General features: G+C 37.9%; 1 protein-coding gene across 1 annotated transcript in view; it reads left to right on the top strand.

The window, feature by feature from the left end:
• Positions 1 to 352: 352 nt before the first annotated feature.
• The window catches only part of LPHN2 (latrophilin 2), a gene marked incomplete at its 5' end in the record, with an annotated part of 50,930 nt that continues 30,885 nt past the window's right edge, over positions 353 to 20,397 (top strand). Inside the window, 6 exons of the mRNA XM_010081565.1 lie at positions 353 to 462; positions 6,146 to 6,946; positions 14,864 to 14,959; positions 15,502 to 15,605; positions 16,444 to 16,629; positions 17,678 to 17,716. Coding sequence (XP_010079867.1) covers positions 353 to 462; positions 6,146 to 6,946; positions 14,864 to 14,959; positions 15,502 to 15,605; positions 16,444 to 16,629; positions 17,678 to 17,716 — 1,336 coding nt within the window. The remainder of the gene's footprint in view (positions 463 to 6,145; positions 6,947 to 14,863; positions 14,960 to 15,501; positions 15,606 to 16,443; positions 16,630 to 17,677; positions 17,717 to 20,397) is intronic.

Genomic DNA, 20,397 nt, shown 5'->3' on the forward strand with positions numbered 1-20,397 from the left:
GTACGTTATTCAAAATTGCACATTTTCTATCATCTATGTGTTTTGCTTTGATTTTGTTGAATAGTAGTATAAAAACAGTATATATTTGGGACAGTTATATCTACCAGTGGGAACAAGTGACATTTGAGATAACATTGATCTTCAAATTTAAAAGTATAAAGTCTGAACTGAAATACTGTCTTGAAGCCTTATTTATGGACTTTGAGTGATCTAGTGTTAATTAACTTTGTTGTCTTATGGATTGGACTGCCCAAGTGTGAAGCGAGTTAGCACTGTGTATAGTACCTTAGTATGAACTTGTAAATTAAATGTAATTTTAAATTAATTAGCTTGTTTTCTTTTCCCATTACAGGTGCAACAACAGAACACAGTGTATAGTAGTTACTGGGTCAGATGTGTTTCCTGATCCTTGTCCTGGAACATACAAATATCTAGAAGTTCAGTATGAATGTGTTCCTTACAGTAAGTATAATCTTTTTATTCTTGCTCACTTCCTCTGGCCCTCACAATTAAAGCTGGAGTGCTGTTACATGGAAAAGAAGCATATGTTTATGGCCCACAGACCCATTATGCATGCAGAGCACTTGCAGACTAGGGCCTCCAATTAGCTTCACGAAGTGTGGAAGGAAGCCATAGTGCGATGCTGGCCAAGTGTCTGTCTGTGTTCTTAAGTGTTTGGCTTTTAAGGCTACTGTTTTTCCAGACAACAAACTCGAATTAGCTATTCAATAGGCCAGATAGAAATTTGTACTTTTGCCCGCTACCAGTTGCTGACAAATTGGCTTGGCTCACAGACTTCTAAAGCAGGAATTGACTTCAATTTTAATCATGGTCTACTTGAAAGGCTACCTGCTGTTGTGGTGACTTTGGGTGCACAGCAGCTCCCAACACTGACCCTCCGAGGCAAATGCTCCAGTTGGGGAACAGTGTAGGAGAACTTTGTGCTTCAGGGGCACATTCGTAAGTGAACCCAGATTCAGAGTGAATAGAATAATTCATCAAAAAGTTACTAAAAGTTGGTTCTTAAAAACAATGGGGAAAAGAGTGAGAAAGAAATGTTCACTTTTAATGTAAAGAGAAAATACGAATTGTGCCTTGAATCAGCTGCCAAAACAAAATTTTTATTGAAAACAAAGTAAATACTGAAATAATATGGAGGTAGAAAAGTTTGAGGGTATGGCCACTTCAGCAGTTTTGTACAATATTCTTTCTAATGCCAGAATTCACTAGCTTTAGACATACTTTTTATTTCCTTGGAATAATTAATGCTTTTTTTTCATTGACATGTATGCATGCTTCTAAAAGTTCTGCAGATTTGACACTTTTAACTGGTTTTGCTTTCTTGTAAGGTCATTCTTTGCAGTGACTTCTCCCTCATCCCGTAACTCAACAGAGAAATAGCTGTGTTTGCAATGGAATTTGAGCAGTGCACTGATCATTCCTTTAAGTTATTATTAAGCGTGAATTTCTTGATCTGCAGTGATCCTTAACCAAAGTCACACTTTCTGTTGGTACAGGAAACAGGCCAAGTCTGAGATGCAAAACCACTGTGGTGACAGTATATATCCAAAAAAAGGAAGGAAATTAGTTCTGGCATAAGCAAAGCTATGTCAAAACTGTCCATACTGTTTCCTGCACAATTTTAAAATTTAGACTTCTTACACCGAAATGCTACTCTGTACTGCTTCGCCACAACCTTCACTGTTGTTAAAGGCCAAACACAGATCATCTGTTTTTTCTTCATTTCTGCTGTGTCATTGTGAAATGGTTGCTTGCTGATTTTTTTTTCTGTACCATTTGTAGGGTTGGAAGCCTACTGCATACAGTGACCCCTAGTACCATTCCTCCTGTGTGTAGTATCGGTGGCTTGTTGTAACCGTTCTTCTCCTGCCACTTTTGAGGAGTGGATGTCTTACCCCAATCTAACCAAAGTTTTGTTCCACCAAGATCACTTTTACTTTAGCACTATTTTCATTCCCAAATTCTCAGAAAGAGGGCAGTGCATCTGAATCCAAACCATGAGGTCAGTCAAATGACAAGAGATTACTTTTCCAGTTCCAGTAGGCTAGCTCATAGAGAAAAAGTGTAATGCAAATAATGTTCAAACATAATTTTTTATGCTGTTTTAGGAAGAGAAGTGTGGATATGTTCTACCGATTGGGTATTGCTATCTACAGGAACCTTTTCTTTTCCAGTTTTCAGAAGTATAGTGCCACAGCGCGGCCTACCCTGTACTCTAACGTGTAGTTATTCTACTTTTAAAATGTTTGGTTTTGTTTACTGTCAATTGCATTGGCCTACCCTTTGAATTATGTAATTCTGTGTCTATCATAAATCAGGATTCTCAATACTTCGTGTTTTTCAAAGTCTGTAAGTTTTGGAGTTTGTCAACTGCAGCATGTACAGTGATGACACTATACCCAATTCCAGAACTGCAAGAGGCATCACCTGTCATTACCAGCAGTCATCAAAAAGGTTGCCAGTTACTTATACAAGTTTTGAAGTTTGATATCAATCCACATTGTGCTTCAGTAGCCTTTTTGATTGTTAACCATCTTTCTTCCCTGTCCCACAAAGCCTATCCTTGTATTTTTCCAAGTCTCTGATGCCTGGTAAATTCAAGTTATTGAGTCTAATATTTTCTTCTCCCTTACTTGTTCTAGTGTTCTATATCTGAACACGGAACAACTGAAATCATTGGATTTGCAAATAGCAGCTGTCCCAGCATAAGAGACTTGTTAGGAAGGTGGGATAGGCTGTTGTCGGTTTAGGAAGGGAGGTTTTTAGTGATCACAGCACTTCTAACTAAAGTTCAGCTATGGTTCTTACTTCTTACGAACTTGTTACTATAAGACTGCAAAACTTGCTGTGTCTCACTGTGACACCTTTCAGTCCGTGAGAGATCACAAATACCAGTCATAGCAAGTTTTGTGGTAAAAGTTGGGAGTTCTTATACACTGGAGTTGGTGTCACCCTTGTACAAAATGCAGTTTATGACCTCCTCTGTGTCTTGCTGGCTTCTAGAAACACATGGCTGCTTTGCTGGTCATACATACTGATTGAGCTTTCTCCCGGTTCTGTATTCATTACCCTCATAAGAAAGTACTTAATGAAAAGCTTCCTTTTTTGCATCTCAAAGTGTAGACCTGTTGCTGATGTTTCTGTAATCCTCTTTAGTAAAAAAAAAATAAATAAAATCTATTAAGATACTCAGTTGGATCTCCAACAAAACTAAAATTCTAGACAAATTTGAGAGGCATTGCTTTGTCCTAAAATAAGAGTGTTATTGATTAAATTACAAAGAAATTGAGAGTACCATACTTGACAGTTCTCTCAATTTTGCTGCACAATATATGTTGACACTTTGACTGACTAACAGAAGTCAGCCCTTTTATAAGGAAGAACATCAAAGGTACCATTTTGTACATCTGTGCATTTTTATTTTAAGCCTTTTTTGGACTCAGGAATTCAATAGAAAACGTTTTAAAGTGTTTTATTCTCTCTCTGTCTGTATTGATTGGACTTTGCAGCATTTGTTTATTTCAGTAAGCCCATCTGTCCCTGAAAAATGTACAGCTGTACACCAGTGCAAGCAGAGCAGACATGCCAGTAATGATTTCAGTTATCTCTGTCTTTTTCCTCCTCTCCTGTTACTAATTCTAAGCAGGTACAATATCAATATTGCGCTTTGGCAAGGAATAAACTCATGCATAGAAGTTCACAAACAAAATAATCTGAAAGTCATTAACACTGATTGTGAAACCCAGGAATTCACCTCAGAATACATATTCTGTTTATTGGGATAACTCAAGAATTACAAATTGCAGAAAAACAAGTATTTTACCTAAAGATGTATAAATGAACAAAGGCTAGGAAAGCTACTGCTCATTTTGAGAATATTAACCTCCTCCCACTCCCCCATAAAGTTTTGGAATTGTTCCCTGAAGAAACACTAGATTAGCTCAGCCAATACCATTCTCTCAAAATAATCATATGTAATTTTGTTAAATGAAACTGAAAATCCAAAACTTTCTGTAAAACATACAAATATGTTCTTCAGGATAATACCTAATACTGGAAATGTAATAGCTGTGCAAATAGTTTTGATACACTTCCTTGGTATCAGCAGCTACTGTTACGCAGATTGGTACATCTGTCATTTTCCAGGTCATTTTGTGAAACCGAGGGAGCATACTTCAAAGGCTACTGAGTATATGAAATAGATTTTATTGCAAATAATTATTGGAAAGCTATTTACTTGTTGGACTTCAGCTATACATCTTCCTGTAATATGTTCCTTAAAACTTCCTTGGGGTAAAATTGCTATAGTAATATAACTGTTAATCAGATTTGGTTTATATTTTCCATGTACGGTGACAGGATGGATATTTGTTTTAAACACTTAGTATGACTGTCCTTGCATACTAGCTTGCTGTTTCGGGCTTAATCGATGATGCTGGAGAATATCTGAATAAGCTAAATGTTAATTTTTTTCTTCTCTTTTCCTCTTTCTTACTGTGCTTTTGCTTCTTTTTTCTAGATGTTTTTCCTTATTTCTTCTAGTCTGATTTTGCAGTTATAGACTAAGAAGTGGCAAAAGTTCTCAAGATTAACATGCAGGAAAAAAAGTAAAATAAAGCCTAAGGACAGCTAAAGGATGCAAGCTGCTTTCTTTACAAGGAAGAAAAGCAGAGGGATGTCTGGGGCAAAGATGGGGAGGGTTTAATAAGCACACATACAAACCTATCTAATTAATATACTGCATTTTGGATTTATAATTATCTAATTAATATAATTTGTGTATGTGCACTCACACATATATGATAAAGTGTCACTTAAAAACCAACTTGATAGCATTATGCTTTGAGAAGACGACGAGTATGTATAGCATGCATTAGTAAAGTCATTCATTATTTATTCAGGTTCACTAAGTGAAACTACATGTCAACATATCTGTATTGCCTCCTTAATCTACTAAAATGATTGATCCATGTTCACTTGTGTAACCGTAGAATCTCTCTCCTGCTAGGTTTTCCTGTTGTCTGTTTCTCTTTATCCGATATAGTGCAGTTCTTATTCTCCCTGTATTTAGCGTCTGTTACTAATTTAATCTTTAGATTAATAGTCAATTTATGTTAATCTTCTTTCTTTTTTCCTTGCACTTTTTTATTTTTCTTCCGATGCTTAAAATAGAAGTGGAGCAAAAAGGTAAATAACGTATACAGTCCAAACCCCAGCTCCTTGTTATGTGCCTTATGGATGTTAACCTCTTCCCTTCCCCTCCCCACAACACTCTTATATTATGATAATCAGCAGGATCTCATAAGTACACCTCATAAAGAAGTCGACTGTTTGCAATAAAGTGACTTGGCTGCTTAACATAGGTGGCGGGGTATAGTGTCTGAAATACTTGGGCTGGAGGGAAGATTCCCTTGCTTTTTTCTCTCCCTTTCTCTTTGTCTTTCTTTCCCTCTCTTTCTCTCCCCCTTGGGTAAATTCTTGTTAATCAAGTGTCATCTTGCCTGGCTTCCAGAACCCTCTCCATAGCATGCCATGGTTACAGGGTTTCCTGGTCTGTTTCATTCATTGCTTTGGTTGTGTTTTGTTTTCTCTGCTCCTAATTGCTTTCTCTATACACCTGATGATTTGTTTTGTTCCTTTATTTTTAATTGAGGCACCTCCTTTTTCAGCCTCACCACTTCTTAAAGTTCTAAACAAGTTGATGTGATTTTTTTTTTTTGGACTGAAATGACCTAGCGCACTGCTGCACACCAGTTAAAAGCTCTGGAGCGTTAATGCGTACCCACTAAAAGTCTAAGACAAAAATACAAGAGTAGCTCTACATTTTCAGCTGTCTGCGTATGCCATTGAGCCTTGGTCTGTACTAGTGAAAACAGTTTCCATCCACTTTCCATACTGGTACAGCAAGAACATGGTAACTTTAAGAAAAGTGGATGATAAAGGGTGATAATTGCATTAATTGTAACATAAGGTATAATCTAGTGCCAATTAAATTGATTTTTTTTCTTCCTGACACAGTCATTATGATTTACCAACCTTTTTTTTTTCTTTTTTTATTGCTTTTCATTATGAAACAGTCTTAATTTGACGTAATTCTTGTCTTACTTCTCTCTGTGACTGTTAGTTTTTGTTTGCCCGGGGACGTTGAAAGCAATTGTGGACTCACCGTATTTATATGAAGCTGAACAAAAAGCAGGTGCTTGGTGCAAAGATCCTCTCCAGGCTGCAGATAAAATATACTTCATGCCATGGACTCCGTATCGCACCGATACTTTGATAGAATATGCTTCTTTAGAGGACTTCCAAAATGGACGCCAGCAGACGACGTATAAACTCCCAAATCGAGTGGACGGTACTGGATTTGTAGTGTATGATGGCGCTGTCTTTTTTAACAAAGAAAGAACTAGGAACATAGTAAAATTCGACTTGAGGACTAGAATTAAGAGTGGAGAGGCCATAATAAATTATGCTAATTACCATGACACCTCTCCATACCGATGGGGAGGAAAGACTGATATTGACTTGGCAGTTGATGAAAATGGCTTATGGGTAATTTATGCTACAGAGCAAAACAACGGGATGATAGTAATTAGCCAGCTGAACCCCTACACCCTGCGTTTCGAAGCCACCTGGGAGACGACATACGACAAACGGGCAGCATCCAATGCTTTCATGATATGTGGTGTCCTGTATGTAGTGCGGTCAGTGTATCAGGACAATGAGAGCGAGACCGGCAAGAACACCATCGATTACATCTACAACACCAGGTTAAGCAGAGGCGAGCATGTGGATGTTCCTTTCCCCAACCAGTACCAGTATATCGCTGCAGTGGATTACAACCCCAGAGACAACCAGCTGTACGTGTGGAATAACAACTTCATTCTGCGATATTCTTTGGAATTTGGCCCACCTGATCCTGCCCAAGGTAAGAATTTGTTTCTTTCTCATTTTTGATCTCTGTTTCTGTATCAGATATCTGTACAGATAATTATGATATCTTTGGTCGTAGACTCAGCTTTTGGCAGAAAGGCAAGGAGGGGTTGTTTATCCGCACTGTGCTGAGCAGTACAGCGTTACATTGATGCAAGGCAAATTTGCAGCATCTGTGAAAAAAAGATAGAATTACTTTATTTGGTTTACAGGCTTGTAGGCTTCTTTCATTATTTTTTTAATGCAAGTATTTATCTTTTCTGTGTTTGAGAATGAGTTTATTTACTTCGTGCCATCAGTCAGTTTGACTTTCTATAGCTAAAGTAAGTTTGAGTCTGTTCATGCTGAGCCAGAACCCTGTTCCCGACTGTTTGGTGTTACCTGACTTCTGTATTGATTACAACATCCATGCAGACCTTTTAACTTCTTGGCACCCACAGCCGAGAGTGTGTGCTGGGAGGTCTCAGAGGAGATGTATGGAGTTAATGTGCAATACCAAACATAAATATTTTTCTGCAGCCTTATTTTCAGTTTTTAGTGCTGGGTTAGAGGCAAGATTATCTGACCTCTTTGTAGCAGGTTTCCTGGTAAATCCATTACAATTACAATTGAGCTCACTTGAAGTTAGAAAAACTACCTAAAATAAAATACACTAACTGCCAAAGGAGGAGAAAAACAGAGGTCTTTAGGTCTCAGAAATCCCTAAAAATGACACGAACAGGCACAGACATATACTAACATTCTCTCTGCTGGGGAGAGTAAATACCAGGAGAAGTGCTCCGTGGCAGATGATGCATGCAGCAAGGAGCAGAATGTTGATAAGCTGCTTTAGCAATGAAGGTAACACTTCACTTCTCTCATCTAACTGGTATGCATGCTTAGCAGCTGTTTTTTCTGCTTCAAAAAAGTAGTAATAGTGGCTTCTCCACGTGAAAAGTAGCTATCCTGCTTCAGCAAAGCTGTTTGATGCAAAGCAGTCCAAACCACGTAGTGTGCCCACAACGACGTCAACATACATAGAGCTTTTCCTAGGTACAAAAGTATTCAAGGTGCAGCAGGACAAGGCAGTTTAGATCCAATACATTAGTGATCTCCAGAGCCAAGTGAAGATCTGTCCACGTGGCCAGGCTCAGGCAGCTTCCAGGTGTTTGGGGACTGAGCTGTAGCCGCAAGGGCAGCCATCCTGCGAAGCTTTGCTGTCTGGACGTCAAGCTAGTCTGTTCCTCAGGGAGGCTTTGTGGCTGCTCTTAGCAAAGACAGACCCACCTATGTAATTAGAAAAAATTTGTAGCTTTCATTTTCGTACGTTCTCATGCATGTCACTTTTAGTTCAGTTTAACTGAGATGAAGTTGCATTTTAAATTCTCCAAAGCTTTAATACTAAGAGGAGAAAATGGAGGTGCAGGCTCTAAGCAGCTTTTGCAGTTCAGGCAGCTGCCATGAATGTGGCAAAAGCTAATCTTTAAATCATTGCATTGAGGGAAAAGTGTTAAGAAAGAGCAGGGAGAGAAGAAAAGGCTTTGTGGAATCCTTCCTTTGCTTTAGTAAACCATGAAAGGTCTCCAGTAAGACATTTCATAATGCTTTTATTATGAGAGTGTCTCCAAGATCCTAAGTTACAGTGCATGATGTCCTGGCCACATCCCAGATTTGGGCATCCCCCAGCACCCCTTCATGTTCCTGGGTTCCTTGCTGGAATGCAAGGCAGGGAGAGAAACAGTTTATTCCAACCAGACCTAGACTAGAAGGGGTTCAGGGCACACTGCGGGGTGCTTGCCTCTCGCCTGAGCTCTTTGCCCATTCACCCGTGAAGACAGAGAAGGAATATTTTTTGAGTGATGAGTTCGGGTTTTAAATGCATTATGACATCAGTAAATATATATTTTATTATGGCCTTTTTAAAATACAGAAACCATATGAAGACACTAGGTTTATTTGAATATGTGATGCATATATTCACAAATGATATTTTTCCTTATATAAAGCCAATACCCAGTATTTTAATTTTGTATGGATCTGTACATAGCAGATCTAAGAATATGTTTCAGTTCGTTTGCTCTTTTGCCTAAGCCAATTGCCTGTAGTTAAAGACTACTAAATTAAAGGAAAAATTATCTAATATGACTGTCCTTGAGATGTACTGCTGTAAAACCAAGAAATGATTCTGTACAGTTTCTAACTCTGTATTTTATTTGTATTATATTCTGAGTTCCTCTTTGTTTCAGCATAAAGTCTGTATAAATTGAATATCAATCCTTCTGTTGTTACACAGTTAAAGGATCTATATGTGTAATACACAGTTGGATTTTTTTATCTCATATGGAATTAGATCAGATTTTCAGCACATTTGATGAAGTACAGTTTGTGTTTCTTTTGTTCAGGTTTGGTTTAGGTTTTTTGTGGTTGACTCAGATTCCTTAATCATCTACTCAAAGACATAGCTGTTAGGATAACATTCTTTAAGTCACCTAACACAAGAACCTTCTTTTAGTGTCTTTTGCAATGGTACCTTAATATCAAGTATTTAATGGTGTCACAAGGTCAGTGCCTCAAAATTGGAAGTTGTGGCCTTTTCTGTTTGAGTGGTTAACTTGGGGCCATTGTGGGAAACTCAGCAATCTGTGTTCCCTCTGTTGCTGTGGGAGCAGTAATGATATATAGACACAACCTGATTTTTTTTTTCCCCATCTATCTGTCTTGGCTATCAGATCTTGCCTACACCATAACTTGCACCTACCGAGTACTTCAAAAACAATAGACTTTCTTCCTACATGAAAGATGAATTTGTCACATTTGAGTCACACTTTTGAGCTCAAGGGTTTACGTTTGCTCCCAGGGCCAAACTCTTGTACTCATCCATGACCCCAAACCTGCCTTTTTTTTTTTCTCTGTTGTTTCTATCATTTTTAAATCTGCCTATTGAAACTTCTGTAATACCACTGTAATTAACCTAATGTTGACCTTGCCCTTGCTGCAAACCTACACCATTTTCTCCTCTTGCAACTGTCCATTTTATGTGCTCCCTGTATCCTTATTTTCTTAATATTCAGGAGAACTCTTCAGATTTCTAAAACTGTGGATGATGCAGCCAGGCTACTGTTTTACGCTGACAATGGGGTCTGCTGCCCTTACAACTCCTCCCTGAACCTCATTCTTCATGTGTTTTTTTTCCATCTCTCATATGGGAAATATAGTACATAGATGTAGAAATAGTTTTCAGAGCTACAGCTGACAAGTACCACTCAGATATTGCAGAAGAGCACATTTTCTAAGGTTATGTGTAAAAATTACAGTTAAAAATCAAAACCTTAATTTAGAAATAAAATAAATCAGGCCCTGCAAAAAGCCACTATGAAAAATTTTAAACAAACCAGAGTTTTTATATCCTTGGTAAATGTAGTGGGTATCCAAGGGACCAAATGAATCCTTGTTGAAATAGGATTTTTTAAAGGAATTTTAAGTTAAAAGATCAGGAGGAATGATGGGAATTGTCCCCCTAAAAAGTGAATGTGAAGATTACATTGTAAAGTTTCCTTGGTAACAAAAAGAAGATAAATCCTTTTGTTCTGTGTTAGTGCGTTAGGGAGAGATTTCATCTACACTCATCCCAATTTGCGCTAACTGTGCAAACTGTTCAAACTGAAATTATCTCCCCTTTTGTACCATGATACCCATCATTAAGTTTTATTGGATCACTGCAGGAAAATACGGATGTTGTGAGTGTGAACAGAACAGAAACTCAGAGAGTGCTGTCACCAAGGGCTTGAAATAATAGGAAACTAGTGCAACTAAATCTTTATAACACCAAGAATCTATGACAAAGTCATGCAGCAGATTATTAAGTAAATTAGATCTTTACTGTTATATCAAATCTGATACACTACAGATAGATTACAAGAGTGGTTGTACAAGTAAAGACAGCATAATGGGGACCAGATACATTTCTTGATCATAACTATTTTGCTAATTTAGTGGCATATTTGTTATCATTTCAAGGTTATAAATTTATAAATGGCTGTGTAAAACATTTTGCTTTCAACTAAACGGGGTTTGGCAGGGTCAATAGAGTACTGGCTAGCATAATAGCTGGAACCTATAGGTAATTAGGTGAGTCTTAGTGACTTCCCTGCTGTTCACTGAAGCATGAAAACAGGCACACAGCGGTATTAAGCAGAAGGCAGGGAAATCTGGATTTGCTTGGGTTTCTTACCTCTGTTGCTTTACATGGCAGCTCAGTGTATGACACCTTTTGAAAATGTAGGCGGGAAGATAGATTTTCACGTGTCTGAATACATTGAAATACCTGACCTGTAAGTATGTACATTTAACTGAAAAAATCCGGGCAGCTGGTTTCTAAAATTACTTACATGCTGGAGGTGAAAATGGAACCATTAGTATTTTGAGAAGTGGCACATCAGCTGGGCATTTCAACACAATTTTAAATCTGAGGTCAGAGTTGTATTTTGGGTGGGGAATTTTTTTGTTTTGGCTTGGTTTGTGTTTTTTTAAAAAAACATATTTTATGCCTGCTTAGAATAGAATCCTGTTGGCAAAGAATACGAGATAGCTTGTGTGCCTACTGTAAATCTACTCTTCACTGTCAGTTGAGGAAACAAAGTTACTGTTCCCCTGCTGTCCGAGGCAATTGTGTTATGTTTTTTATAGACATCACACTGTTAAACAGGTGTTAAGTTTTACTCCTGTGACGTCTTCATTTTTAGAAACAGATAGTATGCATAACTGTTGAAATTAGCTGTTAGGAACCGCATGAAACAAATGTAAATTAATTACCCTCAACTTGAGTCTTTCCATTTACTTCCTATTGGTCTTTTCTTATTTTTTTTTTAATTTTACGAAGGCTGTCTTCAACTGATAATGAAACACACCTATTCTTAAAAAAAGGAAGAAGGCAGAAGAGGTTTTCATTTTCTCCTCAGCATGTCAAGCCTAGTCAAAAAGTCCAAAATAGAATCTCACATTGAAAAGCAGCTTTTTTTGGCATTGGACAAAAATTACATGTCTTCAGCCTTGTAGAGGCTCACCCCTGCTGCTTGGAACAATTGGTTAATAACCTCGACCTGGAGTTTGTTCTTCTTAGTTTCGGCACATTAATCATCACTGCCATTATCTTACATTGGTAAAGTGCTCTGCAAGACAGTGCATGGGAGCCAGCAGATGCCATCACCTCGGCTTTCAGAACAAGACACATCAGGTGGTGGCAGCTATCGCGTGTCTTCGTGCAGCTCAGGAGAATAGCCTTGCAGATTAAGTTCCTCAACAGATCATTAAAAAAAATGATCTGCCTTCTAAAAGCTAGATATATTCCTTAAAGGGGTGTGTTTGGTCATTTCTTATTTTTTCAGCCACCTTCTTTCCCAGGCTTCCAGCATTGTATGAAGTTTCCTGGTACACTCTTAAATATGCTGGCTTTTCCTTTTTTAAAATTTTAATTCAAGATAAAATCTCTTAGAAATTGTCTGTATTTTTTCAGGTTTGTGAGAGAGGTGGCTTGAAGTCCTTCTCCTGAAATGTGAGACTATATTTCTAAAGTATGTACTACTAGTAAGCTATGCAGGTCATTTTTGAATCATAGGTGATACGCTTTGAAACGTATTTTAATGGATAGAAAATTGAAGTTGTTCTACCTGAAGTTGCATAATGACAGCAGGATATTTTAGCTCAGGGTGCAGCACAAAATATGTTCTGGAAATTGTTACATCACTACTGAATTTCGGAGAGTTGCTATGAATTCTTACAGTGATATTTTGCTCCTGAGACAAAGCTATCCTAAACATTATATGTTTTGAGTAATAATTGCAATAATGCTAATACACACTTCAGTGATTAAATGTGTACTCATTAGCACAGTGTTTTAGGGGATGGATAGTAATAACTGGTTGTCCCCTGCATCATTCTTCATCCCCACCAGTTACCCATTCTGTAAAACCTGATTCAGCAGGCGTTGCCTGACACTTCTGCAAGTGGTTGCAAATGATTTTGACAAATGTTAATTGGGAAAGCACTAGAAGGCTGGATGCATTGTAATCAAAAGAAAATTACAGCAGTTTCACAAGACGTCAGGCAAGCACTTGCAGAACAGATCCAAGGATTTCAATAGGTTTCATAGTAGCTGGCTACACCACAAATTCAGCACAATTACACAGATTGTATTCAAGCAGCCAGAAAGAGACTGAAGAGGAGGCAGCCTCTGAAGAAGTTTCTTATTTTTGAGCAAGAGGGGGATGAAAAGCATGTCTTTGCATTTAATCTTTAAAAACAGATTGGGATGTTCAAAAACTCCACTCTAAATGTGTATGAAAATAAAAATGTAAGTTCGTATTTGAGACCCGTAATATATTATAACCAAAATACAATTGAAAAAGTATTTTGAAGTAATTGTTATCTGCCAAGCTACTGAAAGTTAATCTTATTCAAAACAAAGCGAGGCAGCTCTTCTGTTGTTTTTTGTTTATGATTGAATTTAGAAAAGATGCATTGTCCAGTAAGTCAGAGTTCCAGGGCCTAGCAGAAGAAAAAAATGAAGAAAAAAGACACTTTTATCCACTGAAGTTAATCCTAAAATTAGCTTAATTTATTTCTATATCAGTTAGGATTTAAAAAAAACCAAAAACAAAAACAAAAACTTGTTATGAGCTTATTTATTCTCAGCACAAGGATCTGTGCTTTTATGTGCCTATAAAGCACTGTGAACACTAATGACGATTTGAAAGTAATTAATGATAACTGTTTCAGTTGTATTGGTCACTTGCATTGTTTCAGCCATTGCTCAATACACATCAGAAGGTGATGAACAGGAATTCCAGACTGTTACCTCCACTGGCATTAACGAGTACTGTCTCTGCAAGGCCTCAGCACCATGGCGCAGCTCGGGCTGTGCCTCAGCAGCTCCAGCGGTGCCATCCCGACGTGGGTCAGTGGAGTGAGCAGCTGCGAGGCCCTGGCAGAAGTCGTTTGGCCTAAGCCGATCCTAGTGTTTCATGAAAGATTAAACTAGGTACTCGCCACTGGCTTAAGCAAGTTGTGTCTTTATACCTGCTTTATCAAAAAAGTATGTTAAGGCCCAGAATGTTCAGACACAGGAACACCGCGTACGTGCTGGGCGCTGCTTCTGTTTTGAGCTAATCGGGCATGCCGCAGCTCTCTCAGGCAGAATGACTGCCGGGTAGGAAGATGGTATTGTAATTATTTTCCTGGAATGTGTGAACTGGGTGACTTGAAGTTTTGGGGTCTGTTTTTTTTAAAATAGTCTTGTTAGTTACAGCCCATTGCGTTTGTTGTTAAAGCTGGACTGCATTGTTCATGTCATGCTGATTCAAATGGTTCTGTCTATTGAGTTATTTCTGCTGCAGAAGTGATTAAGTAATCTTTAATTGCTTTGAACATGTTTGTTTTGTACTGATAACTCACTAGTACTGCCTTTCAGCCTTTAGACGTGTAACTATCATTTTTTTATTACGGAAGATATTATTTGGAGAATGTGCTGAAACATCATACCGGTATGAGCTGGGAGTAAAAAAAAAAAAAAATCAGTCAAAGTTACACCTTAAGCACCCAGAATAGCAATAAAACAGAGTAATATTAAAGGAAAGGAGACACTAGAGAATACTTTAAAACTACATAAATAACATTTAAAGAACTTTTTTTATAATTCTGAAGTAATTTATTATTACTCTTAATTTTCTCTGTGCAGTGCCTACCACAGCAGTGACAATAACTTCTTCAGCAGAGCTATACAAAACCACAGTGTCAACCACTAGCACTACATCACAGAAAGGTCCTATAAGCACAACATTAGCTGGAGGAACAAAGGAAGGAAGCAGAGGACCCAAGCCACCACCACCCGTTTCCACAACCAAAATTCCTCCTGTGACAAGTTTTTTCCCTTTGCCAGAGAGATTCTGTGAACCGACTGAGGCCAGAGGGATTAGCTGGCCTCAGACACAAAGAGGAATGATGGTTGAACGCCCTTGCCCCAAAGGAACACGAGGTATTGCCTTTAAAAATACATCTTGATTTCAAGCAGACATTTCAAAAGCAATGTGCCGCTCTCTTGTGGTGAATTTTTTTTTAATCTCAAGCTGTCTGTCACACTATTTTTTGTTACTTGGATAATGCAGTATCTACAGGCAGTGGTCAAGTTTTAATCTGCGAACGCCATTTGAGCATAGCTGCGAATTACCTTGTGCATGCGCTTTTGAGAATCCGGGTCAAATTTTAGGGCTTTGCTTGAGGACTGTTGTGAAATATGCTTACAGCTGCCTTTTTCATTATGAGCTTCCCTCTGGATGAGCTCCAGGAAAAATCAAGGGCTTTTTGTTTGTTTGCAGAAAACGTCTGGTACTTTTCACTGACTTTTTTATTGCTGTTTGTAATCGACATTATTTCCTTACTTTTTGTCAATTATTGTCAACTACTGCCATTAGCAACATTCAGAATTTAACATTGCTTAAGAGCACAGTATAACCGATTTCCTGAATGCACGGAGAAAAATGGTTTCCATTTCACTGTAGTTTTCTACATCTGTTGTAGGAACTGCCTCGTATCTCTGCGTGGTCTTAACGGGAGCGTGGAACCCCAAAGGCCCTGATCTTAGCAACTGCACCTCACACTGGGTAAATCAGCTGGCTCAGAAGGTTGGTTGAAACCTTTTAATCTCGTGTACACTGGTGATTAAGGATTTTAACTCTGAGCATTAATAATTCAGTTTCTTGAAGCTGTCTTTGTTACTCTGTGTTCATTTAAACTAGGAGTTACGTGTACTTTGTGTGCAAAGGATTGGCCAACAGTTAGGTTCATGTGTGTGTTTTGGTGCATTCTCCCTCTAAGTTCTTCTATTGAATCTCTGATTATGTGTTTTCCTCACTATTTAAAGCAAAGTAGCTTTTCTGGTGTTCAAAAAACAGAAGCTATATTTGCTTAATAAATCAAATATTATAAATCACACAGCAAAAACTGTAGTATACAGCAAGATTTTTTGGTTCAGGAAAAATTACACTGTAATAAGTAGATTTTTGTCTGAGTGCATTAATAACAGTATGATTAGAGCGCAGAGCCACTTTCTGTGTTTTCCCTCCCTACTGAGATTTACTAAGTTTATGAAAACTGGATAATTTGTTGTCAGTACCAGGCTACTTGACTTTCAAATGCCTCAAGCACTGGGATGAACAAATAGATTTCTTACTGTCTGATAATGGCAGTAAAATAAAAGTGAGGATGAATCGAAGATCTAGCCCAGAAGTCCCAGTCTGATTTCTGGTTTTGATGGCTGTTAAGAACTGCTTTTGTGTGTCACGGATCTAAGAACCTTTAATCTTCTGAGATAAAGAGAACGTTATTGGTCTCAATTAGTTGCAGATTTCAATGTATGTGCAAATGGTTATTTCACTACAACAAAGGTACACGGGGAATTGGAATTAGGAGCCGCAAGCAGAACAAGGGACCCTGCTGAGATAATATAAATTGTTATTTCAGATCAGAAGTGGAGAAAATGCCGCTAGTCTGGCCAATGAACTGGCTAAACACACCAAAGGACCGGTCTTTGCTGGCGATGTTAGTTCATCAGTGAGGCTGATGGAGCAGCTCGTGGACATTTTGGATGCACAGCTGCAGGAACTGCGGCCCAGTGAAAAAGACTCTGCTGGAAGGAGTTATAACAAGGTACACACCTCCCATCACCTCCTCCTGCTGGGATAACCATTGCCCCTGTTTTTTTATTTTTTGCCTTTCAGAAATATTTATCTATGCTTTGTTCCTGCGTGCTTATAGTTCTGGAATAAACATGTAAGAGAAAACAGCAGTAAATACACAGCGGAAAGTTGCAATTACATTCTTTAGGGAATAAGATATAATTCACAATAGCTGACTGGTCCTAAAATACATAGCTGTGTCCCTTATTAAAATCTGGAATGCATTATAACTAGTGTGAGGGAAGTGGGCATTAGCTCTCAGAAATTCTATAACACATCAGCATGTTTATCCAGTGATCCTTTTAACCCTGAACATGTAATAAAGTCAGTGGGTTTCCACGTAGGTGCAGGGTTTTATTTTAGTCTGACTTCCTTCAAATAATAGTACTTTCTTAGCCTTTTAAAGATGCCAACATCACTTATAATTGATCTTTATAAAAATGCCTCAATACGCACATCTAAAACACAAATTAGTGTTTTCTCTGGAACGATGTTCAGAGAAACATTTCAGAGAAAACATATGTCTTTGTGGTTTAAATACAAATCACAAGTGTTATTACCATTCCTCCTTTACTCAGAGGAAATGCTGTATTTCTCAGACTCTTCCTTGTGTCAACTTAGTCAACAAGCTACAAACAAAATATTTTTTCAGCTTCCTTTAGAGAGAGAGAGCTGCATGCACGCCTCTGTTATTTTGGCAAGAGTTTTATTTACAATCCTTAGCTGCCCTTAAAAGATTTTTCCCAGAGACAGATCAAGTGCCCACACAGGGATTTTCTCCTTTGACCTTTTCACCCAAATCCCACCGTTGGGGCAAAGATATCTGGGCACCTGTATAAAGGCTGGGGAAAAACATTTCCTGTGTGATGTCTTTTTATAGTCATCGCTGGACAGAAACTAGATTAATGTCCAGGCTATAGTCCAAATTCATGATTTGAAGCACCAGACTATTTTTTTGGTATTTCTGAAGCTTTCCAGAATGTGTCTAACTTCTGATTTTCTTTTTTCTTACTAAAAAGCTCCAAAAACGAGAGAAGACATGCAGGGCTTACCTTAAGGTATCTCTCCTGTGCTGTCACCCTGCTTTCTCCCTGCTTCAGCAACCTGCCACGCTTTATCATCTTGCTGCATGATCCTATGTATTTCAGTCTTTGATAAATGTGTATTGTGCCCAATATCAGCTGTACAAATGTTGGCTTTGCACAGGTATAACACTCTGAAAAAAAAAAATTAAAGATCAAAGTTTATACCTCTTTTACCTCAACTTCTTCAAAATTAAAAGAACAGAACTGGTTATTATCTGAATTGGAAGTAACATCTCTCTCATAATACAACTTTGGGTAGAGGAAAAAGCTGGCAACTTAACAGAGATTACTTCAGCTTGGTAGTATTTTATATCAAAGACTGTTCAGAGTTTATTTGCTTGCATGAAAAATGTACATTGTGTAGCCTGCTGTGTTCTTTGTGTATTCCTATACCTAGTAAAATCACTCTTTCTTACAGTTGTTAAGAGTTGTTACAAAGGCCAGATTTCAGTGACTTTGGGATAAAATGTAAAGACAAACATTAGTCTAACTTTACTAGTAAAATGTGTGCCACGTGTCCCATTAACCAGCTATATGGAAGGCATGTAACACATTGCTACCTGATTTTCAGTTTCTTTCATCTGCTATAGAATGGCCAGCTCCTGCTCTGCAATACGGTGTCGGTAATGCCACCTCATGCCTGTGAAGAGAAGTCCTAAAACAGATTGTGTCTGTCTCTGAAAAAATTTATTGCACATTTTTTTCCAAGTTTCTTTTAAAATACTGATTTTTACTTGTACTGTCTGAGATGAAATGTAAGAATGATTTTTGAAAAGAACTTTGAAATACTTTGCAACATAATAAATTAATTCAGACTCTTACTGAATAGATATTTCTCTGTACAGGGTGATTCTGTCTTTTATCCTGCAGCCCAGGAATTGGTCCAGTTATGCAGAATTTTGACAAAAAGAGGCAAAGATCTGGAGAGAAATTCACTTCTCAAATAATAATAATTTCAATAGTTCCTTATTAGAAAATATTTTTAATAGTAAAAGGAAATCCAGCAGATATGGTTTGAGTAGACTGAGTTTTCATACTTCATTTTCAATAGTAAACATGAATGTGAGAGGAGCAGTTATGGGTTTGCTCCAACAGCTCCATCACAGGGGCGACGTGGGCTTCCCACCGCCCGCTCGCCTCTGTCTGAGAGGAGAGAATGCTTCAGAAATATTACTGGGCAGGTGATCATTTTCCACAAGAAAAATGCAGAGTTAGATTATCCCATAATAAATAAAAAGCATTTCATATTAATGAATGCATACCGTCAGCGCTATGTGGAGATACACAAGAAAGCGTGGCACAACCTTAATTTCCGACCAGTGTCATTTTCTGTAGGTCTCAAATGGGCTTCTCTGCTTAGATAAGACTAATAAACCTCTTGAAATTACAAATCAAAAGCTGACTTACACTATGCAAATGAACCAAGTTCCCACTTTGTGACAGAGGATTCATTTGTACCTCAGATTAGAGGCTCCAATCTGTATTTCTTGGTGACTGATGAATCTGGCCTCTGCAGACCAATTTCTGTTCCACTCTAGTTAATGGCTGCAGCAGTATCAGTGCGAGCATTTTGACTATTCTGTCTCCCATTAGAGAAAGAAAAAAGGCTTTAATGCCACTTCGAAGTATCTTCCACCTGCCAGGAAGGTCATGGTGGCTCACAATGCAGACAGAAAGAGGATATTAAAATGGATTAGGCTAATTAATCTTGCTCTGACAATAGCTTTGACCAACTTTTCCTATCCGTTTATTTGCACAATGTAGTATTCCAGACCGACATCTTTCTGTTTGTAAACGTGTTCTGTTTCCATTCCCAGTGTTTTTAAGTTGATCAAACAAATTATATATATGCTTAATGACACATTATGACTAGGTAAATAGGACACAGAGTAAACAGGGTGTTTCAGCAGCGTATGGCGTACTCAATGCACAGCATACTGAATGCACAGCTATATTATGCATTAATGTAAGAGCCTGCCTTCAATTGATTAACTGATTACTCTGATTGATTGGATTATTTTGTAAAAATAATGTAATCATGTTGCTGAATTCTTCTTCCTTACTTACTGTTACTTTATATGCAGCTTAATGAACCTTAAAACACGATGATAGAGTTGTTACAAGAAAGACTTTTTTAAAATGGCAGCTTTTTCAGTTTTACAGTTTTGCTTTCACTTGTAACAGGGACAGTCAGTGGACATCTTGTTTGCTCTATTGATTTCCTTTTTTAACTGACCTTTGTGCAGGAATGGAAGTTAGTAATCTTTTTAAGTATCTATGAAATGTACAGGAACAGGAGGGGGAGTGAGAGTGGCTGAGGCTAATTTATATCCACTGAGTCAGCTTCATTTCATGCCTCCTGTAATAAAGAAGGCAGTTTGTCATAGACAAGTAGTTCATAGTGCTATGACTGTGTGAGTTGGGCTAAGTTTCCAGAAAAGTGTTATTGTCATTTTAGCCTAAACTGCACAATGTCAATTTTGGTGTTAGTATTTTTAAACAGAACTTATACATTTTGACATTAACTTTAAGGTAAAAGCTTCAGACAAAAGTGCTGGCATTTATTTTTACATTTTTCAGCACATTAATAAGACTGTCTTTGTATCTCACACAAGAGAGTCAAATCTGCATGTTTACCACTTAGAGACCACACA

This window comes from Pterocles gutturalis, unplaced genomic scaffold, assembly GCF_000699245.1.
Source record: "Pterocles gutturalis isolate BGI_N339 unplaced genomic scaffold, ASM69924v1 scaffold3436, whole genome shotgun sequence".
NCBI lineage: Eukaryota > Metazoa > Chordata > Aves > Pterocliformes > Pteroclidae > Pterocles > Pterocles gutturalis.